This window comes from Pseudoliparis swirei, chromosome 20, assembly GCF_029220125.1.
Source record: "Pseudoliparis swirei isolate HS2019 ecotype Mariana Trench chromosome 20, NWPU_hadal_v1, whole genome shotgun sequence".
NCBI lineage: Eukaryota > Metazoa > Chordata > Actinopteri > Perciformes > Liparidae > Pseudoliparis > Pseudoliparis swirei.
The window spans coordinates 14077997-14101997 of record NC_079407.1 but is presented as its reverse complement, the minus strand read 5'-3'; the positions used below and the strand labels follow the sequence as shown (position 1 = coordinate 14101997).

The window sequence follows — 24001 nt, the reverse complement described above, 5'->3', positions numbered from 1 at the left end:
CTCATTCTTATTTTTACAATCAAAACTGGCTGCAAGGAATCTTAACAGCCAATTGAAAGACTGAGAATAAAGTAAATAGCGGCTGTTCTTCATTCTGTTTCTAAACTGGTTGTGAGATAATACATTTTGATTTTATGCATCATGAAACAAAGAGTACTCCACTGAATTATTTGAGAGGCTTTCAGCAACTCCCCAAACACTTCAATGTCAGAATCATAGTCAGACAGTTGCTTTTCTACCAAGCGAGGATTGAAATGTCACTTTCTCAGATCGCTTCCACTGCAGAGTCTGAAATGGCAAAATATGGGGTTTTCCGATAATCCTACCAATTTAAATTAAGAGAAGAACAGCAAAAAAAAAAGAGCAGGTAGACGAAGAAAGTGTGGCCTCCTTACCGTTTTATTACTTGGTTTCACCTTGAAGGAACCGCCAGATTGCTTCAACTGATCCAGGTTTGACTGTGGACTGCCACCCAGGGAATCTTTAAATCAGCTAATATGTCAGCCCCATGAAAGGTTTGCTGCACCTGGCTTTAATGTAAAGTAGGCAATGAAGCGGTAAAAGGCCAAGCAATGAACTGGATGCTCCCTTGTACAGCCGGGCTTCAACACTGTGGATAAACCCAGCACATACCTTTTTCTCCCCCCCCACAGACAATGGAAGGTGGAGGGGGGCTGCGACAAGGTCTTAGCGACAGGTCAGTACGGTTCAATCCAGGAAGAAGCCAGTGCATTAAAGGAACTGATGAGACTTTGATACATTGGAATCTAAAAGCAATGAATAAAACATTGGGTGTTACCTTCAGATCCACTTGTTAAGATCTTTAAAAGCCATGAGTCCACCCCCAAGATAAAGGAAACAGAAGTTGGGCTTATTTAGGAAACATCTGAGAAATGATTGTAATTCTGTAAACTTACACCACATATCCAGTTGTACAAGATCACAAGTGCACTATTGAAGAATGACCGAGGAAGACTTGTTTTTAATAGGAACACCGTAATGTTTAAAAAAAAACAATAGAAAAAACAGAAGAGCAGCAAATGTAGATTTATTTTTTGTCCCGAGACGGGCCACCTAGAAGCCTAGACAAGATTAGATTTGACCATCTGCAGGCACCCTGCATTCCTTGATTATTCATTTTTTACATTTGCTTAACCTTTTCACACGGTGTTAAAAGACACAAAGGTTATCTTTCTTTTCCATGTAAGATATAACATTGCTATCTGAACTTTGAACTCAAATGTGAAATACAGTAATTGTTGCCTCCTCTTATAGGGAAAGTTAAATGTCACTCAGCTGTTAGCCCGAGTCTCAGGATAGTGAGAATGTGCTCACCTGTGCACCTGTGTGCGCGCATCACGGCTGAGCAATGCGTGCGCCACTCGCTGTGAGTGCATGCGCGTGCAGACAGCATTTAACGGAGCGAAGCAGCGCGTGCGCTCTGATCGCTCTTTTAATGAAGTATCGATAGTAAAAATATGCTAAATCACATCGTTTTTAACGTACGGGTACTTTGTTAGTATCGCTACACCGTGCAGCGTGACAGCAGCAGATGTAGCGGACTAACATTCAAGCTAACCTAACTTCCCAAACGCTGTGGACATCTGAACGCTGATTGGCCGAGATGCGACACGTCCCATCAAAGATGTTCTATTGCGAAGAGCACCACTTCACATTTTCTCCGCATCTCACTGCAATCTCAACGGCAGCGGGCCAGGTGAACAAAATAATAAATCGGAACGCGTCTCTGGTATTGTTCAGGGGGCCGGTCCAAATGGGGAGCCGGGCCGGATCCGGCCCGCGGGCCATAGTTTGGGGACCACTGCCATAAAGCATAGTCTGCTTTATGGTATATTTATCTCTAAATGGGACCATAATTTACGAAAAGGACATCACGCTGTATTGAAGAAGATTTAAAACTACAGATTGAGACCCTAAAGCCATGTTTCTTTATAAATTAAGTGAGTAGGGCCATTTTTCATACAATCAGACTTCTTTTTTACACAGTAGTCGCACCATGATGGCTGAAAATACATCTAAAGATCAAAAGTAATGGTTGTCTTTTCATCAGCCCCAGCAGTAGTCTTTCCCTACACCCCGGCACGTTCGCTCCGCTCGGCAACAGACAATCGACTTGTGACTCCTGAACTTCGAGCTAATCACTCGAAATCCACTGTTTGCTGTCCTTGCGCCTCAGTGGTGGAACGAGCTCCCCACTGACATCAGGACAGCAGAAAGTCTCTACATCTTCCGCCGGAAACTAAAAACACATCTTTTCCGACTATATCTGGATTGAAACACAGATTAGCACTTCAGTAGCACTAAATGGCTCTTACTTATGGTACTTTTGGAGTTCCACATTCTTGAAGAAATGTTACTTTCCGTATTCTTGTTGTTCTTAGTTTGTACTCTTGGTTGAATGCACTTATTGTAAGTCACTTTGGATAAAAGCGTCTGCTAAATGACATGTAATGTTGTCGTGCTATCAAGCTAAACATTAAATACAAGGGTTAGCATGTTAGGGGAGTAGGTTAGGCCGCATGGAGCCCCGGCCTAAGTCAGCGGTGGGGGTATGTGGCAGCTGTGGAGGTCTGTGGGGGTGGGGTCTCTAATTGGCCTCGGCTGCTGGCTGATTGGTAATTAGACAGCAGCTGACGCTGCTCCCATAAAGGACCAGTAGTGAGAGGGGTGTGAGGAGGAGTGTTGAGCAGAAGCGCAGTCTGCTGTCTGAAGCACTGAATACAGATGTTGCCAACTATACCTCGTGTGTCGAGTCCTTGGTGCTTTGGGGGGAAACCCACGGGTGACGGCCACAGAGCTGTTACAGTCACCTTCACATACATATTCAGTCATCTACAGAATATGGTCCAATACTGAAAGTAAAGGTTAATTGGGGAGATGATAAGGTGTGAGCGCCCTGCTTTCTTGCTTGACATTTAAATCTCCTGATGCAGCCCTCTTCCTTCTATATACATTGCACTAAGATTTTGGCCAGATGTAATCCATCTCATTACATTTCCTCACTTCATGGGTCTTGAGAAATGAAGCTTGGAGCTCCTAAATTAATCACCACCTTCACCAATCTGCAGGGATTTGGAAATGTATGAACAAATTGCCATATTTTAGCATATAGTAGTTGAAGTTAGACTTCATGTGGTCTCCAAACATGTTGTTATAACAGGTAGTTTCTGTTCCTTAGCCTTGCAATAAGCTTTCTGAGGCTTATGCTACGTTCACACCAAAACGCGTGAGTTTACTCGCGCGACCATTTGCCGTGTGGGGGCTTATCTCCGTGGCTTGTCTCCGTAAAAAACATAATAATTTCCTTCATCCACCATGGAAGAACTAACCACTAGTTCTGCTGTATACCTGTTGTGTTAGGATCCCCGTCTGCTGCTGCTGTTTTTCTCCTCTGTTGTCCCCTGACCTCTCCTCATGTGTGTTGTCATTGTGCCATGTGCTTTTGTTTTTGTTTTCGTCTCACCCAGCAGTTTCCCTCCTCCGAACTCCGCCCACTGTCACGCCTCCCTCCAGAAGTGCCAGCCGGGGCGCATCTCCCCTGATCATCTCCAGCTGGCTTAAATACCCGGTCCTGTTCTAGCTCAGTCAGTTTGTTAGTTTACCAATCCGAAGCCGGTCCGTAGGTCAAACACTCGGTCATCACCTGAGTGAGGAGCCAACACTTCCTGTGTTTTTTTTGAGTGTTCGGTCGACCTTCCCTCCCGACCTCGGAGCAAGAGACTTTGGCCCACGAGACTCCTGCAACTTTGTTATTCCGTTTTGCCTCGTCTATTTTTTGGAGCACTGGTTGGAATCCAAGCTGTTGTCAGTATGCGTTTGGGTTCGAACCTCCGTGCTACACATAACATGTTGGAACATCTAACGCCCTCGTGTTTGGGTTCATGACATCACCCGTAGGCTGACACAGCTCGGACACTTTCACCGATTAAGTTACTGTTACGTCTGAAAGACTTCCACTTCCAGCGCTGCGATATTGTGTTATTGTGTTCATAACATTATATCATGTACATTATATATATATGTATATATGTATATACTATATGTATATATATATGTATATACTATATATATATATATATGTATATACTATATATATATATGTATATATATACATATATACATACATACATAGATACATATATAAGGCTCTGACCTCAGATGGATTACATTTTTCGGTGTTGCGGGGGTCAGGCCGGAGCCCCTGCTTGGAAACAACGTGGCCTAGGAACACCACATGGTCCCGGGCCACGTGACATTTTCTGTGATTTAGTTTCAGGTCGCACTTTGTATCCTGGACAGGACTTCCTCCAGGAGGGCCAGGTGGTCTTCAAAGGTGCGACTGTAAATCAGTATATCATCCAAATACAACATGCAGATGTGCCAAGGAAGACCCCGCAGGATCAGCTCCATCATGCGTTGAAAGGTGGCAGGAGAGTTGGTCAGGCCCATAGGCAGTGCGCGCCACTGGTACAAGCCCCTGCCTGTTGTGAAGGCCGTTTTTTCACAATCTTTCTCAGCCATTTCCACTTGCCAGTAGCCATTTGAGAAGTCTAGTGTGTTGAACCACGTCGAGCCAACCAGGGCGTCCAGGCTGTCATCCACCCGGGGAAGCTGGTGGGAATCCATCAGGCTGCTAAATGGACACTGACACACGATCGACACTTTTGCACTCGACACTTTACACTCGTCACTTTACATACACTGTCACTTTCAGCCTTGTACTTACACTTTCTATTGCACTACCTGCTTTCACTACCTGCTACTCCCATTTGTCTGTAGTTTAGTTATTATGTGTATTATATGTATATATGTTAGTATTATGTTCAGAGTTCTTGTACAGTGTGTATGTCATGTTATGTTATATTATGTTAGGCTATGGTAGTTGTTGTGTGGTGCCTTGTCATAAGAATTTCAGTGCCCAGTCTGACCCTGTGTCATTCTGTGTATCTGACAATAAAAGACTTGACTTGACCGTCACAGAATTAAGGCTCCCATAGTCAATGCAAAATCTCCATTGCCCCCCTTTCTTTTTAACAAGCACCACTGTTGACGCCCAGGGGCTGCAGCTCTCCTCCAGCTAGTAGACCAGCCACCTGCCATTCTATCTCTGACCGTTTCGCCGGAGACGCCCGATAGGCGCTCTTGACGGGGTGGTGGTCACAAGTCTTGATGTGGTGTTTAATGAGTGTGCACCTGCCTGTATTCCCTTCTGTTGGGCTGAACACATCACCAAATCACTGAAGCAATTTTGCTCTCTGTTGTTCTGTAATCGGTGAATCCTCTAGCGTGAGAGCATCAAGCTGTGGCAGCACTGAATCCACTTTTGGGGACTGACCATGTGGTATAATATCGGACTTTCCAAGCACGTAGAACTCACCCATGTGCAACCCCTGCTTGAGCTCCACAGCCTTTCCTGTGGGATTGAGGACACGAGCCAGTCTCACCATCCTTAACGGTGGTCACTGTGTGAGCAACAACCAGTCCAGTTGTTTCTGGGATGTTAGGCTCCAGGTAACCCTCAAACTCTTTTGCAGGTAAGCCAGCAGTGATAGGCAAGAGAACATTCACTGGAACCAGGGCCACGCTTAGAGGGGGAATGGTCATAACCCCAGCCAGGGACACCTTCCAATATTCAGGGAATAATTCTCCACCCCGTAACAAGGGCACAGTAGCGTCCCATAACTGCAAGACACCCCGTCCCCAGTCCAGCAGTGCATGGTTCTTGGCTAGGAAGTCCAGACCAAGTCGAACAGTTTGAGTGGACTCCCGCATAACATGAAATGTGTGTTGCCAACAGGTAGGGCCCAAACGGAAAGTCACCACCATAGTGCCCAATGTATCCAACATCTGTCCATTAACTGCACGTGAGTTGATATAGTTCTTTTTTCGTGGTCGGTTTCGCAGGGCAGGGACTGATATACGAAAGTCAGCACTAATCAATGGCACAGTCGCTCCTGAGTCTACTAATATGGACACTTCAGTGCCTTCAACCACCCCTCTAACTTAGGAGGTAGGGTGGTCCACACTGTCCATCTCAGCAATATTCTCAGATATCGGCAGTTGTCAGGAGCCCTCAAGTGGGGTAGCTGGTGTCAGGGCCTTAACACCAGCTACTGACCGTTTCCCTGAAGATCCTGTTGTTGTGGCAGGAAACGCACACCACGCCTCCTTGGCTCCTCGTCCTGCCGGGCCCGCCACCCAGGCCATTATCCGGTCTAGTGTTTTATCATATCCCATGTGACCAGCCATCGGGTTATAGTGAGCCGGTGGCAGCGGACCCAGGCTGACATTCGGGCCGGCAGCCCGCCCACAAACTGCTCGAGGATCACCTTTCCTGCCACTACCTGCGCCTCCACTGAGCCTCCAGGTTGCAGCGATCTGTTCGCGGCGTCCCTCAGCCGCTGGGCAAAGGTGAATGGCCGGTCCTCGGGGCCCAGCTTGGCCTCGCGGAACCTCCGCCGGTGGTCCTCTGGAGACAGGCCGGGCCGGTCTATGACCGCTTTCCAGACGTTTTGGTATTCCGTTTTGGTATTCGCCGTCTGCGCCTCCCTGGCCAGGAGAGGGAGGAGACAAACCGCCCCCCTCGTCCGCCGACACAACGGTAACTATTTTAATAATAGATTTTATCGATTCATTGTCACAGCCCTACATTGATACTGTATGTTTGATAGAAACTGTTTTCAATCTTTGGCTGGAATAAAACAATCCTTGTTTGGCAATATACTAAATAATGTATATCTCTATTTTCTTTCAAATATATCAAAGAGTATTTGGCAAAGACAACAGATGTTTAAAACCAACATCCCTAAATACCCAAGTGTTGTTTTCACAAAATATGCTGCGAACATGTGATTGTCCTGAGAATGGTGCTAGAAGAACGACTATTGGCCCATAACAATCACCTCGGTTCACTTTGGTGATTGTAATGGGCAAACAGTCGGAGCATGAATGTGAAGAGCACACCTCTCGACTTTGCCAGTTGATTACACAACAAATCTTATGTATTGAGTGGACATTTTATGGTGGTCAGAGGAAATAAATCTATTACTATGGAGCTTCTAAAATTAAAGAGCTTCAACCTTCAGGTTGATATGTACTTATTGGAAAATGGATCATTATATTTGTATATTTCTTGAGTTTGGTGTGCGGATTCATCAAACACATTCGGGTTTGTATGTATTCACACTTTCCGCTTTTGCCAAGATATCTTAACAAAAGTTAACCTTGACCCCTCGACCAAAGTATTTAATGAACTGATATCATTTTCTGGAAAAAAAGAGAAAATAACAGGCTAATGAAAGGTGTTGCTGGTGCAATGAGGGGATACACACCCACACAAAAGATAAAAAGTTTTCCTTTATGTCGCGCAAAGCTCATCAGCACAGCACATTGTGCACTGTGGCTTCCTGACAGTGCAGCCGGATTTAGAGGTCAAAAGACAACTTCAATTATAACTTCAATAATTACTGGACTGGTGGAATACAATGCTGGATGTTTACTCTCTCTGCAAAGCTGCTCCCTTAATCCCTCTGTTCACAGTCTTCAACAGAACATGGCACACCTCCCAAATTCTCATTCCCTGCCATCTCTGCCAGCAGGAGGGGGGACACCAAAATCCAAACATCACACAAACCTCCTACAGCAAACACAAATGAGCTCGCTGTAGCAGATGTCCCAACAGTTCGAGTTTTTTCATTGAAATATGTTTTTAAAACACACAGAATGTATTATACGACAGCAACAACAGGAAATAGGATATCTCACTCGGCAGCTTAGAGACAATCTTATCTGGAGAATGTTTCATGAACACAGAAGGTTTCACATCACACACGCTTTAATTATACTGTACAGCCAGTAAAAAGACATACATTGGTGGGAAATTATGAATTGAGAACAGTTAATTAAAGCTTATTGAGAACAATTGCAGACAACATTTAATTAGGGTGAAACCACAGTTATGTTCTTTAATTAAATGAAATGTGAGTGGTGGCTGAAAAGAAAGCTCCTCAGAACTCATAAGCGCCAATACACTGCATTATTGCATCATTCAATCTCAATCTTTGTTTCCCCCCATTGTATTATTTTTGTGGAAGATCACTTTAGTTTAATTTACTGTATCAGCTGTTGACAAACTCAAAAATTGTATATCCCCCAAAACCTGTGTGATATTACTGTTTTTATGAAATGCAACTCATTTGTTGTGGAAACAGAAAAATGAAATGCGAAATGACTGATATTAAAGTTGACCTCCTACTGTAGCAGCAGTGTCTGTTGGAGGGCTCCGCTCTTCTTGCAATTTCAACTGTGACCCGCCTGAAAAGCAGAGTCGCTGCTCAGCTCTCCATCACCGAGCGAATCCTTCAACAACAATGCCACCGAGACATTTTAATACTTTTAAAAGGCCAAAGGACATTTGTGGATTGATGGCGGCAGGAGTATCAACTGATACGTCCTGGGATATCATATCGGAAGCTTCTTTTGGGGTCAACGTTTAGGTCAAAGAGTAAAAGGCTAGATGAAGAGGAGATAGAGGACAGATAGTTGACATAACATGATGTCTCCTGAAAGGACCATCTCTGTTTCAATATGAACTGCTGAAAGTGCAGCAGCATAAGATTAAAGTTCATCTGCATATGTCCTGCCAACCCTGTTTACTACAAAATGATGTTCCCATACAACTCTCAATTGTGTTTTAGGTAAACAGATTTTCTCCCAGATTAACAGTTATTAAAGTTTTGTGTGTTTTGACCCATTCATCACTAACGTACCTCCACAGACTTCCAAACACTCATTTAAAACTCAATTAAGATACGTCAAAAGCAAATGTAATCCTTGACAAAATAAGGTTCCCCGTAAATGTAATTCTCAGTGCGGTTTCCTTCTATTACAGAGACTGGATCAGTCGATTGGCATTTCAGGAACCACACTAAATTGGTTTAAATCCTCTTTATCAGATCGATCTCAATTTGTAAGCGATGAAGCCTCGATGACCACCAACAACCAATTTTATTAACCTTATACATGCTTCCTTTGGACAATTTTATTAAGAAACATTCCATAAACTTTCATTGTTATGCAGATGATACTCAATTATATATATCGATCAAACCAGAGGAGACCAACAAGCTCACTCAAATTCAAGCATGTCTTAAAGACATAAAAACATGGATTACCTGCAACTTCTTGATGTTAAACTCAGACAAAACTGAAGTATTTTTACTCGTCCCTGAACACCTCAGAGATCAATTATCTGGTGATGTGGTTTCTGTAGATGGCATTGCCCTGTCATCCAACACCATTGTAAATAATCTCAACATTATCTTTGATCGGGACTTGTCCTTTAACTTCCACGTGAAGCATATCTCAAGGACTGCCTTATTTTATCTACGTAACATTTAAACAGCACTGCCGCTCCCATAACGCGCACTACGCGCTGTGCGTAGGGCACCAAGTCCTGAGGGGGCACCACAAAATAGGCAACTAAAAAAATCCTCATAGTTATAATAATTATAATGCCGATATTATTTCAGTCTTGAAATATTAGGCACCTTTTAGGCATGTATATCACAAAACAGGCAGAACAAGAGAGATGTTTAATTGCTCAGCACCCCATTCATTTCCGCTTTCGGATTTTTTGTTAGTTGCCTTCATAATGCCTCCTGCCCCCCCCCCTTTTACCCCTTCTGTTTCATGGATTGATGGCGGTCTGGTTGGTGGTCCATGTCTACTCCTCATTATTCATAATTTATGTCATCTTCATTGAATGTATTGTAACTCTAACACTGTTCATTATGTACACATGACATACAAAATAAACTGTATTGAATTGATAGATTATCCCTAAAATGATCTAACATAACATATTGCAATACTAAAAACTAGAGTACACCCCAGTACACACACACACACATACTGACATTAACCAAGGGGGAGTTCATGTTTTAATTGCTGACACTATAGCTTCTGGCTCCCCTTGCAGGAAACATAAACCATTATCATAAATCAGATGCACCAACACAGACAGGCGCTGCATGAATAATTAAAGGTCGGTACATTAGCACTTGTGTGGAGGTATGTGTTTGAGTCAACGTCTCTGAACAGGTTCAAACACCGCAACATCCCCCCCCCCTCCCTTAACATTAATCCGCCTAATACTTTGCACTCGTCGGAAATGACGTGTACAAGTCGGAGACCCTGTCCCCCCCCCCCTGTCCCCCCCGCCCGTCCATCTCTCTGAATGTAACCAAAACCGAGAGGTCTGAAAGAGGAGGAGTATCTACGCGATGGACACCGCTTGGAGCGGTGCTCGTCCTCTGTTTCGCCGTGTCCTATCTCCTGTGGCGGAGCTTGGACCCTTGTCTGAACCTGAGCAGGTGAGCCAGGTTACTCCGACTCTGTGATGGAGAGTCCAGGGAGCTAGAGGCAGAGCAAGCCGGCGTTAGGACTACAGATCTCCATTCTAATATTAATTACACTTGAGGCAAATTCATTTGGATTTCTGCCCAGTGAGAGATAAGCTTTACCTGCAGACAAAGGCAAGAGAGGAGCCCGAGAGGAGGGAGAGATACTCTTGTTGCTGCCCTATTTGTCCATGCAGTGGTTCTTTTATCGCAAGATGTTTCCTGGCCTTTAATGCCACATGTGTGGAATTCAATCAACCCCAAATTTGCATCATTCTTGGGAAATGCTTTCCAAAACTGCAGAACTGTCTGATGAACATTTGCAGATAAAATGTCGAATGAAAGTGTCACAGTGAATCTGTATTGTCGGGATGATTGTCATTTAGTTGATCAACAATTTTTATTCTACAATAATCGAGCAAATATATCAAGCCAAAACACCAAACCTTGTCAGTCTCCACCTTTTTGGTAATTGTCTTTGTTGTATTTCACTGGAAATTTGGTCAGACAAAGTATGCAATTTAAAGATTTTGGGAAAACTGTAGAGACAACATTTATAAAATAATAAAAAGATGGATCAATGAAAAAAAAAGCCCTAGTGTGTTAGAAATATTACTATTCTGAAAGTAGAAAATACAAACAACCATTTAAAAAATATACATCACATTTATTTGTACTGACACCAAGAGTCCGTACAGAGTTGTCTTTGTCTATCGATGTGTCCGGGCACTAAAGTTAAGAATCTGTTTCCTACCTCCGTACATCCAACAGTCAACACATTGTATCACCAAGCGTTGCTTAATCACTACCAAGAAACAGAGAGTTTGACACAGCTGACACACACCACTGTTTTTTTCTTGCTCTAAAGGTAACACAATGTACAAAAAGCAAGTCTAGAAATAGTCAGATTCTCGGTTCCTTAAAAAAACTTTTCACCAATGTGTGAATAAGAAAACAATGCACTTATCTCTACCGAGCTTCTGCTCCATTGCTTGTTAGGCAGCCAAGGGGAAAATTGACGTTGATAAGTAATGAAAAGAAACAGGCTGGCTGATCCCTGTATGACTACCACAGCAGCCTTTTGAGGAATTGTTCGTGCTCTGTGGAGCTGTCGTAGCTGTCTGGAGGTGGTGAGACGCCAGTCAATGGGAGGAACACTTGCTGTTAAAATTAAATGATTAAACAAATCTTTCCACGCAATGTACACTAATGTACAGCACTATTTGGATATCAGTAAGAACTGTGCAAATCAAACACCCAGACCTTAAAAGAAGCAGGTAACTTAAACGGATGAACTCTGAAGAACCGGCAGACTTAACCCCCCTTGGGCCCTTCGGGATTGGGTAAGGCCAAAACAAGCAGGCAGTCAGAGGGGTTGAGGGAGCTGAAGACTGGTGGCTCCCTCTGTGGAAATGAGGATGGCACTGTGGCCTCACCAGGAAGCTCAAGGCACCAGAAGAACCAGGAGCATTGTTGTCCATGTCAGGCCCTGAGGTGTGCAGTGCACTGAGCGCTGGTTGCTTTTTGCTCGGACACCTAAGAGAAGGGAGGGGGGGAGGAGTCAATATGGTCCAAAACGATGATGCAAAACAGAATGCGGGAACTGCATGAATGTTTAATGCTAGATAACTTCATTGATCTTTCGAATGACTCGGACTCGAGGAAGAAGTGGCGGAAATAAAAAAAGGTTGGTGAAGGGAAACAAAGTGTCACATGAAGGACTGCAAACTCTGTTCATCCAGTTGCTTAGAAGTAATGCATTGGCTGTGCAAGAGCAGGAAGGCTTGTGTGGGCGAGGTAATTAAAACAGGATCAGCCAAAGAAAACTTGGCTCACACAACATCTGCGAAGACTCAATTAAGGGCAGAACTCAAGAGAAAACAGCCTGGGCATAGACATTGAACTTGAGAAGTCAGGTAAGGGAGTTTGTGACTGAGAAGGGAGAAGGCAACTAACTAGCTTACCGGAGGAGGTGACCAGGCGGACTTGGGAGCTGACCGCTCCCTCTCCCCCTTCGCTAAGGGCGCGCACCTCAATGATATAGGTGCCTCCCTCTGGCAGTGAGAGCAAAGTGGAGGGGTTGATGGTTCTCGTCACCTGGTTGTGGCCTCTGCCCTCCTGTTTGAGTAGCACCTGCCGGACAAGGTCACATAGCCACTTTAGGTTTGACAGAGGAGAGTCTAGCTGCGGAGTTCGAGGCTCGGGGCCGCGTTCCATCGCTGAGCCCTTTCCTCTCACGAGCGCCGCGGCGTCAGAGACGGTCGTCAGGATACGATAGCACGCGTACATTAGTTTGAGAAAGCCACACGACCTCCACCAATATCTCCACAAGGTAAACAACACGACCGTAGTATTCTGAGATAACTGTAACTTTATTTAGGTGACGGGGACTACCGACCTTATATCGTTTGCAAACTAACGTTAAAATGAGCTACATGTATTCATTTACATTAATTAGAAATGTCTTTGCTTGTTCGTTGTTTTTGTCGTAATGTTGAATGTTAGCAATTTATTAATGTTAGTCAAAGTAATTTGCTGCTGAACGTTCTGTGACCTAGCCTTATAAGTTCTATGTTTATAGGTTTTATGGACATTGTTTACCTTTGTGTGTTAGTGGTAGAGCTTGTGCATGGATGTGATATTAGATGTATGCTAAGTACCCTACTTTAGTCATAAGCACAATAAAACACACATGCGCAATATGGCAGCAAATAAACATGCAGTAGATTGATAAAGAGGCGCGATAAACAGGTGATATGGACGTGCTTTTCAGGGTCCTGGTGATGGAGTTGCCTGAGTCTGGAGCTCTGCAGTGGGATACTATTGAGTTTACATGACATATGCACTCTGTATCAAAAACACACATTATGATGTCCCTTTAACAGTAATAGAGCAGCAACAATATTTCAGATTTCCAGAATTTTGTCGACATTGATGAGCTGCAGTTGGAGCACATTGCAGGCTTGGCTGGACATGAAACCCTCCTATTATAATCCACAGCACAAGAGATCAGCAACTTTGTTCAAAAGTGTTTGGTTCTTTAAATACAAAAAGTCAAAGTTACAAGACGTGTGCACACAAAGGTTAGGAGGGAAACGTCCACTACGATCACCAAGATAACGAGCTGAACCTGAAGTTTACACTTCAGATGAGTCTTATAATATATTCAGCAGTTTAAATTGATTCACTCTTCAGATACTGGGTCAATGTTGTTGGACCAAATTGGCAGTAAAATCATGCTTTCTCAGATACAAGGTCAAAATAATTGGAACTCAAAGCCATAACAGAAAAGCTATTCCATTGTTAAATTATCCATGAGACGCCTGCTTTGGTAAAAAAGTACAACTGGAACTAGCTGCTCCTCACAAATGGCAAATATATATTTACACCCTTATTATATTTGTCCTGATTACATGCAGTTGTCGAAACGTGACTTTAAAGAAGGATCATTACCATGTAGCCCATGACATCTGATTCGTTGTCCTTTGCCTTTACTGGGTCCCAGTTCAAAGACACGTTGTTGCCCTCTTGAATCCACATGAGGTTGGTAGGAGGCTGAGCAGGAGCTGAGGAGAGAACGCAGCGCTCTGGGTGAACATTCAAACAGACTTGTAAGCAGAGTTTCAACCAACTAGGTCAATCACAACCATTTTTAGAGTGGGACTTGGAGCAAACTGCACAGCTCGCCTGTATTCCATACAGTGTGCCATGATACGTGTCAGTGTTGTACTCACGGGCTTTCCTGGTGTTAGCAGTGACAGCTGCAGTGGCAGGACCGTGGCCGATGCTGTTGAAGCCTTTTACAGTGATGAGATACAGACTGTTGCCCTCCAGTCCTGTCAGGACCATGGATGTTTCGTTCCTCACAGTTCTTTGTTTTGCCCCTGACTCCTCCTGCTCCACGTCCTTCCAGTAGCTGACCTGTTCACACGAAAGGAAAACAAATTCGAGAATAAACGGTCAAACCTCAACTCGTGCTCTCGGATGTTCACATGCTCGCGCAACAAGTCAGAAAATGTGCAAGTGCGGATGCAACCCCCCCCCCCCCCCCCCACACACACACACACACACCTCATATCCTCTTGGTCTCCCGGGGCCAGGTTTGGCCGGTATCCAGGTGACCCTAATTTCCGATGAAGAAATACTGTAAGCGTTCACATCGGACGGCGCTTCCCTCGGCTCTGTGAAGCAATGTTGAAACGGGGACAACCATAAACATGCAGAAAAGCTTTTCCTTCTGTACTTTTAAAATCAACGCAGCCAGGAATAGGAACCCACCGCCCTCAGCGGAGTGGATGATAACAACGTTGCTGAATGGCCCATCGCCCTTGTTGTTGTACACTCCGACCTTCACTTCAAACGGGGTGAGGGGAGGGAAGGTCTCGTCTCGGTAATTGTATGTGGTGGAGTCCGCGGACGTCACCATCTTCTCCTTCCAGCCTCTGGTTCCGTTGGCGCGAAACGCGACGATATACCCAAAGCCTTCACCATTTTGGAACTCCTCGGATACGGGCTGATGGATAAAGTGGAAGGACAGAAACTGATCATCACTGAGATTAAGCGCATACTCAAAGAAATGACTCATTGGATGAACTCAATTAAATTGTTGGCAGGTTTTCCATCCAATAATTATATGCAACTCCAACTCAAATGTAGCACATCAGTGCAATACAATGTAATTAAGTTAGTCCAACTCATTTGTATCAAATACATCTAAAATAAAATAACGATATTCATTCAATTAAATTAATTTGTGTTTGTCCAACTCAAAATATAAACTAACTAACGAACAAAATATGAAAACTCCACACAGAAGGCAGGCCCGGAGCCCTCTGGCTTTGAGGCGACAGTGCTAGCCACTACACCACCGTACAGCCCTGAAAATGTCTTCACCTCATGCAAACAACTCATTCTCAGCTGGCGCATGCGCAAAGGGTCGTCCTCAATGAAACACATTTATTTTGAGTTGATATGCACACCATCTAACCTAAATAAATCTCATAAATGAAAGTATTCATACATTTTGTGTTCCACCCATTAAATATAAATATCTATTTTTGTAATTGATTTATTTAAATGTATCAAAAAATATTTAAATGTGTCACCTCGAAGAAGGGCTTGAATCGTTTTTGTGAGTGTAACTTAAATAAATCTAATAAATGAAAGTATCCCTACATTTTGTGTTACACCCATTCAATATAAATATCTTCGTTTTGTAATTGATTTATTTAAATGTATCAAACAATATTTAAATGTGTCACCTCTAAGAAGGGCTTGAATCGCTTTTTTGAGTGTACCTGTCTTACTGTAGCGGCACCAGTACCGCACAGCTCCGTGACTGAGGGTGCATTAAGCTTTACTTCCTCATTTAACCCTCCTGTTACCTTTCGGGTCAATTTGACCCCATTCAATGTTTAATGTCGGTGTTCTTTCGGATCAATTTGACCCCAGGCTGTTTTTCACTGTGTCAAACATATAAGAAATATCAACTTTTTTATATGTTTAAAGGGCTATTTAGGTAGTCAACAAACAAACATAAAGTACCTCACACTTAAACTTGGGAAACAATATTAATTCTAATAATTTTCTGGAGGTTTTAATTGCTGGGGTCAAATTGACCCCGAGGGTAAAATATGTTAGTAAATGTAAAGGTAACAGGAGGGTTAAATAGCTTCTTCTGTGCAAGTGGGCTCTCATTAAAACATAACATGCCTTTTTTACTCTGGTAGTCCCATAGAACCCACCTTTAATTTACTACCTGTTGTCTGCCAGTGTTAATAAAGATGCAGTCAGTCTTGAGTAATGGAAACAAATCATTTCTGGCTCAGTTGTCCCCATTATGTAGCACATTTATCTTTCCATGTCTGACGGGAGGATTTTCTTTGGGACACATGTTTTGTGTGTTGGCTGCGATGCTTAAGCTGTGGCTTTCCTGAAGTGGCGGGACTGGGGGCTGTCTTCCACAGCTGCTCTGCACTTAATCAAATCAAAAGCCAATTCATTAAGTGAGCTTGAATTTAATTAAAATACGGGCTGCAGGGTTTACAATCTAAATTTAATAAATGACAAACACCTGTCCACCGTTTCTTTTGGCAACAAAAAGTCAGCAAACTGTAATGTGTTGATTTGCATAGGCTTCAAAGTAACATTGTACCCTGAAGGCATCACCAAAATTAGCCATCCAGTCCACAGAGGGATTGGTGGTGGATGGAGATGTAGTTCACATTTCATTCAATCACCATGACTGCCTAATTACGGGGATGATCAGTGGAAATGAATTAACTTCCATCACAGTTTGTATCAGAGCTGGCAAGGCTTTTAAAGATGCGCCGAGGAATATTGGTCTGAAAGCAACATCAACAAATTAGCTAGTTAAGTCTGTAAACACTTTTTGGGGGTTTGGGAATTGAGACAGTTGCGGGGCAAGTGTGGACACGGTGTGTTGATTGAACTGAGGTAAGTCCTGTGGAGGAACTGGCCGGGCCTGCCGGGTCTCAGTCACCATGACTGTAGGGGCATCACTAATGGTCTTCCCAATGGCTCCCAGCGAAAGAAAAAAAGAAACAGTCTCCCACCGTCGACTCGAATGAGACGGCTGAAGGAAACTGCGGAGGCTGTTTAGTCATTCCTCCTGCTTAACAACCCGGCCCACCATGGCTGTTCAGGCCCTGACAACTCTCCACAGATGATCAGAGAGGCAGAGCTGTAGCGCGCTCGCATGCCTCGACTGCCAAAATAGGGCTAACATTTGTGCTCCGTCTCCTTTGATATCCGTCGGCATTTATCACTGACGAGGTCCTGATTTAAGTCCAAGAGCATTTAGCAGAAAGGAGAAGAAATAGGGAAGAGCTTAAACAACCTGAAGTGGCAAAAGGAGGACACTGCATCAAAACGGAGCGTCTGGAGAGCATCGTTTAAAAAGTGCTTACATTTGTTTGCCCTATTGTACACTCTGTAGCTGAATGAAACCAGACGAGCAGACTCAACGATGCTCACACATTATGACGCACACTTGTTGAAGAAATCAAGTCCGGAGGATTGCTGAAACTAAAAAGCTGCAGCTTTGCAGAGTCTCATCAATATAGTCCTTAAGAAAGAAACAACCATACTTGAATTGGTGCACCGCTTGAAAGGACTCTTGCACAGTCAACCAATCATTGTTTTGTGTCACTTAAAGTAGCCCTTAATCTTTCTCCCAACATGGGGGTGCTGCATGGATTCATAAGGAGGTCGTCACTGTGTTCTACAAGCTACTCTAATGACACTCTTTATAGAGCATAATTCTCATTTATAAACAGGAAATGCTGGAGCCAACCCATCTGGAGTGGACATTATCCCCCATAATGTGCCACGCAGGGGCACTTCTCCTCACGCGAAGGTTATCTTCCCAGTGGCAGTTGGACTCCTATACTTAATAATTACAGGAATAAATGTCAGTTGCCTCCACATCTGTTCACCGTTCCCTTGGCAATATATCCTTCAACTCATCTCAATTGCAAATTCTCAGCGTTGCTCATAGAAATTCGGCACACGCTGCGTGCCAGACCGGGTCGAGAGCCAAGCTGTCCGCTAATATCTTCTTCACTTGGTGTCAGAGTTATTACGTTTTTTGCGCAACCCTCGTCAAGATTTACATCACACATAGATATTCGCAAACATCCTTTGGATTTATTTGGGACCGCTGCGAGCTCCAAGGTTAATCCTCATTGTGCCGCTCTGGTGCGTCCCAAATGAATAATTCACAGTGTCTGAATCACTGGCCCGGCTCTGTAACACACGGCCCGGCTTGCCTTCTTTCTAACTCTGAGAACCTGTGAGGATGAACACATATCTAACAGAAGGAAAAAGGCGTTTAAAATGCAATGCGCTGTGACCCTAGGGTTGTGTATCGTCATCATGATGATCTCTCTTGGACACAAGCTCTTTAAATCAGGAGAGCCAATGACAGACAAGAAAACCGCATGCATATGTGCTGGAAATATGTCCCGAAAAAACATTGTCACTGAATCCATAAATCTGTCAATAGGCTTTATTTCACTCCGAGGTTTGTATTCAATGCTCAACATATTGTTTCTGTGCTGTCTGAGTAGGCTCTGGTGCTTGCATTGTCTTCTTTGCTGCTGTCATGCCGTTTATTTCCCCCGGGACAGTTTAATCTTTATCTCATAAAAGTGTTTTCTCTTTACAATAACCGCTTCAGCCTCTGATCTTGTAGGAAAGCATCCTGCCTGAGCGGACTGAAGCACTTCCCAGTACAAAGCGCTCAAACCCTCGCATGTGTGATGTCATAATAATCATGTCGAATACTGTAGCAGATGGGTGAACACATCCCCTCCTTTTCAAAAGAAAAAAACCCGGTGCTGATGATGAGCGCTCACCTGAGCCCCCGAGCAGCTCTTGGTATCGTGGTGTTGTGTGAGAGCACTGGGAATAATGAGCATATATCCGTAAGGAGGATCACAGCTGTGCATGTACACCTGGGTCATTTTAGTCAATGCGGAAGTGTCTTAAAACATGTATTCTCTTTACTGACCAACAGGGTGGCGGCTCCTCTGGTTACAAAAATAAGTCTGACTATGGAAGTCTCTGGGAAAATGATGACTTCTCACTTGATTTATTTCCTCAGTAAACATTGTAAACATGAGCATATGGTCTCAATCGCTATTTTCATGTATTCTTCAATACAGTATGATGTTCATTTCGTAAATAATGGAGTTCAAATAGACCATAAAGCGGAGTATGCTTTAAGGCGGGCTGACCGTGATTGACAGGTCGCTGCAGGAATGCTGACCGAAGCGAAATTCAATCACAGCGCAGCTACATTAATTAGACTGAAGCATGAAGCTCAACCACATACATGATATTCTGTTCATGCGCTTTCATTAATGGACTCATTGTCCATCACATATAGTTTATTATTGGCATGTCCTTTTGTTCGTTTAAGGTTTTTTATTTACGGAGGGAAAACAACTTCAGAGATGAGATAATTAGATCAAATATAGATGAGAAAAAGAACACGATCAATATCTATTTGGAAAATGTCTGTCAACAAGTTTTCAGCCCAAAAATGCAATTTGAATTCAATGACATTTCTCTTCACCCCGATCAAAATTGATTGCCAACCTCCGATACTTCGGCTAAGCCCTCAATACGTGTCTCCTCCTACCTTTAAGAACATCTCCAGACTCTTCTCATCATTATGTCTGAAACATTCCTCTACGCTTTAATTAGATCCCACTGTGATGGTTGTGGGAAGAGGACTGTGTGTGAAAACTGTGTCTCCTCGTCATATCTCAGCTCGAGTGAAAGCAACTGACTGTAAACTAATGCAATCATCTGTATATCTTCAAGTCTTTAAAACGTTTCCTTCAAGTTTAGGAGCCTAGAGGACTTACGTCGTCCATCAACCGTGCTTTATCCCCTTTAATAATGTCTGACAAGTATTCCCAGGCAACACAATTTGAAGGTTTTTAATGAATGGCACATGCAGTAACAACCGCTATATGATTATTATGTCACATTCACATGCAGGATTTATGACTTAGTGACAGTTGAATCCTTAAGGGAACATCGGCAGCGCTGTTTCAGCACCGATGTTTAAAGGGACCTTTGTTTCACTGGGCTTGTTTTCACTCTTTCATAAATATATTTATAACACTGATTCTCAACCTGCAGGTTCAGGAATGTTCTTAAATTCACTTCACATACACATTAATTATCACATCTTTTTTTGTGTTGAGGAATACTTTCTCAAATTTAAATAATGAATATTTACACCACATGTTTCTTCTCACATTTAATCATGTAAAAATCAAAAAAGAATCATTCCTGTGCTTGTATGCGAGCGGTTTTCAATCCCGCAGGCACTGCTTTTTTTCACAGTCACATTTAGGAAAGGTTGAAAAATACACTGGCTTACAGGATCAACATTTTTCTTTAAAAGTCAAATGACAAATCTGTATTTATGTTTATCATGATCTGCAGCTCACCTAGTATCATCCCCGTGAGACAAAAGATTAATGTAAACCTGCTTTAAAGGTGGGTGAGTGTATGTGTTGCAGATAACAAGGGCCGTGAACTACAGCACAAGGGGATTTTAAGGTTAAAGGAATACTTCACACACAGAATCACCATCACTCAGCCCGTGTTCCCTTGGATAGGCAACTGAGTATCTGAAATACAAATTGTCATTTTCTCTGTGAAGTATTTCTATAAATGACATAGGTGACTTATACTCTTTACATTAATTATAAATATTAAAGAAAACAAATGTAAAACTTTGTCCCATATTTACACAGCATTCGTATATTTTCTTACATGAAGTTGAATACTCTCCAGTTTATGAGTTATTAGCAGCTGATCCCTGAGCGCCTCCCCTGAGAACTAACATCTCGTTACCACATTTCTGTTTACATAAAGCAACATATTGACATTCAAGGCAGGTTAATTATGAGCAAGCATCTAATCTATTGACTGGAAAGACATTGATTTTTTTTGCATTTCTATTAGCCTTCGATGGTAAAGTTTAACATTTAGACTTTAAATTTTGCTGGGAACATTCGTGAACTCTTTCGAATAATTATCATTCTGGTGTAATTAATACATGACCTGTGGCTGTTTCTGAATCATCATTCTTGATAAAGCGAGGGAATGTTCAGAGAAGTAAGCATCTTGAATTTGAAGGAGCTTAACGCCTTCTGTAGAGATACTGATATCATATCCTTCTTTTATAAAACAGTTTGAATGTCATACTCAGGGTAGGGCATTTATATATTTTTTAGGGGGCTATTTTTGCCCCCACTGACTGAAATCCGGGGGCATTTTTAACCCTTGTGTTGCCTTCGGGTCAATTTGACCCGATTCAATGTTTAACCCTCCTGTTACCTTTATATTTACTAACATATTTTACCCTTGAGGTCAATATGACCCCAGCTATTAAAATCTCCAGAAAATTATTAGAATTAATATTGTTTTCCAAGTTTAAGTGTGAGGTACTTTATGTTTGTTTGTTGACTCCCGAAAGAACACCGACATTAAACATTGAATCGGGTCAAATTGACCCGAAGGCGACAGGAGGGTTAAAAGAAATTGAGGGCACTTTTTGGAACTTGCGTAAAATAACATTTAACCGTTGTTCAAAAATAATAAATATACTTATTTAGGCTTACAGTATATGAGCAATTGTCTTAAAAATGGCAATAATAAGGCAGTAGTCGCCAGATTAAGAACAAAAACAAAACACTATTAAATTATCAAAATTATGGGGGCATATTTTGCCCCTCTCCGAGTGATATCAGGGGCAAAATTATATTTTTTCGGGGCAGTTTTGCCCTCGTGTATTTCCGACGCTGGTCATACTGCTGACAATTCTCGAAACAGGAAGCGAGAAATATTATTTTAAAGTTAAATTACAGTAAAATAAAAGCTCCCATTAACTCCTGTTTCTTCAACACATATCTGTGTCGGCTCATCTGTGACATTTGAATTGTTTTGCACGCAAGTTGTCACGGTTGTGCTACAAGAGCAGTTAGGACCCTACCTCCCACGAGATGACCAGTTCGTGCCTGCGGCCGTTCCCTCCGCTCACGTTCGATGGCGCCACAGACGGGACTGTGTGAAGCAGAAAGGTTAACAATGCATCACTGACACCACACTGCAAACGCACTTCAACATGTTTTTGATGGAAAAGAAAAGACAATACAGGAAAGAGACTCCAAAAATATTCAGATGTAAGGCCAAATCCTTCATGTATGACCACAGGCAATTGAGCTTACCTTGGGTTTTATTAATTGCCAAGTTTGTCATAATGATAAAAGAAAAAAAAGCATTTCGGGAGTCGACAGATCATATACACAACGAGACACTGTTTCAGCGATGTTTTAAAAAACCTCGCTGAAGTAAACAAAGCCTTTTTCAGCATGAGAAAACATTAAAAACTCTATATATTGTTTGATGTTTGTGCCTGTCAATCAAATTGAGTGCTAGACTAGGTTTCCCTGCTGCATTCGGAACCTTTCAATTCTTTTTGTTCATCTTTCAATCGGAGATTATAACTTTAAGGATGAATTACCACAACCGTGTGGAGATGCAGTAATTAGTCTATTAATTACGCTGAAGCAGACTAAATAAGCCATGTCCAAATGACCACTGACCTCTGTAATTATTACGTTTTTTTAGACGAGAACGAGCAGTTAGTGAAGCGGCACGCCTGATGCAGACCGTCTCAGTCAATTTCCGCGCCCCATAAAGAGCATATTCTGTTGTGTCTTTGCCTCTGGGCATTAAAGGACAGGCGGCTTCAGCGGGAAACACCGCCCTTGTTGAAATTCATGTGAGCAGCTTATTGTCAACCCTTTTGCTCAATTAGAATAGAGTATATCAACAATGGGAACGTAACAGGGTCATGAGGTGGCAATGTGGGGGTCCTGTAAGTACTGTAGCTACAATAAAATCAACAATGAGTATATTCCAGAAGTTTCTGGACTCAAAATGTGACTATAATGTTGTGCATATTTGCAGCTTGGTGTATTTACCTGCTTCTTTGGTCCTAACGCCTCTAGACGGTGCACTGGGGTCCCCGGTTCCGATGGCATTGCTGGCCACCACCCTGAACTCATATTCCACCCAGGGGTTGAGCTCCACAGCCATGGCAGACTCCATGTCTCCTGTCACTGGTTCTGGGTCTGCAGACAGGAACGTTGCTTCATCAGGACATTATGTAAAGCGTGTGAGACACGCTGCATGTATCTTCTAATAACTACATAGGATTATATATACGATTAAATGTGATGACTTCAAGACCGAGGACAACCTGTCCAATTACTTTTGGTTCCCTAAAACTGCGGTTATTACATTACATGTCATTTAGCAGACGCTTTTATCCAAAGCGACTTACAATAAGTGCATTTCAACCTAGAGTACAAACTAAGAACAACAAGAATACAGGAAGTAACATTTCCTCAACATAGTCGAACTACAAAAGTACCATAAGTAAGTGCTATCTAAGTGCCACTGAAGTGCTAATCTGTGTTTTAATCCAGATATAGTCGGAAAAGGTGTGTTTTCAGTCTCCGACGGAAGATGTAGAGACTTTCTGCTGTCCTGATGTCAGTGGGGAGCTCGTTCCACCACTGAGGAGCCAGGACAGCAAACAGTCTGGATTTCGAGTGATTAGCTCGAGGTTATCTGCTACAATGTTCACATTTGTGTGTAAAAGCTGCGAGTTGACACTTTTGCCGCATGGACGTTGTTTCATTTCACATCTAGTCCATTACAGAGCCAGAAAAAAACCCAAAACACACCATCGGCGTAGTTCCCTCCGGATGCCTGTGACATATTGTTTCACCAGGTGGTGACAATACCCAATTTACTTGGGGATATTTTCAAGTCTGAACGACGGCTTTATCGTAGCTTTAGAGCGCATCAGGAAGTATAACTCATTACAGAAGAAAGCTGCTTTCAATCAAATCTCACAGTATCAACAGAGGACTTAAAGAGCGCTGAAATTACAGAGCGCATCCTGAGAGTGAAGCAAAAAGAATTGCAGGATTCATGAATGTATTTAAAAAAAAAGAAATTAC

At 42.8% G+C, this 24001-nt stretch overlaps 1 protein-coding gene across 1 annotated transcript in view; it reads right to left on the bottom strand.

Moving 5' to 3' along the window:
• Positions 1-10305: 10305 nt before the first annotated feature.
• cntn5 (contactin 5) overlaps positions 10306-24001 on the bottom strand; it is a 124857-nt gene continuing 111161 nt past the window's right edge. Inside the window, exons 17-24 of the mRNA XM_056441420.1 lie at positions 22955-23104; positions 21961-22031; positions 14700-14934; positions 14493-14602; positions 14156-14342; positions 13875-13987; positions 12386-12554; positions 10306-11957 (exon numbers count right to left, since the gene is read on the bottom strand). Coding sequence (XP_056297395.1) covers positions 11866-11957; positions 12386-12554; positions 13875-13987; positions 14156-14342; positions 14493-14602; positions 14700-14934; positions 21961-22031; positions 22955-23104 — 1127 coding nt within the window. The 3' untranslated portion in view covers positions 10306-11865. The remainder of the gene's footprint in view (positions 11958-12385; positions 12555-13874; positions 13988-14155; positions 14343-14492; positions 14603-14699; positions 14935-21960; positions 22032-22954; positions 23105-24001) is intronic.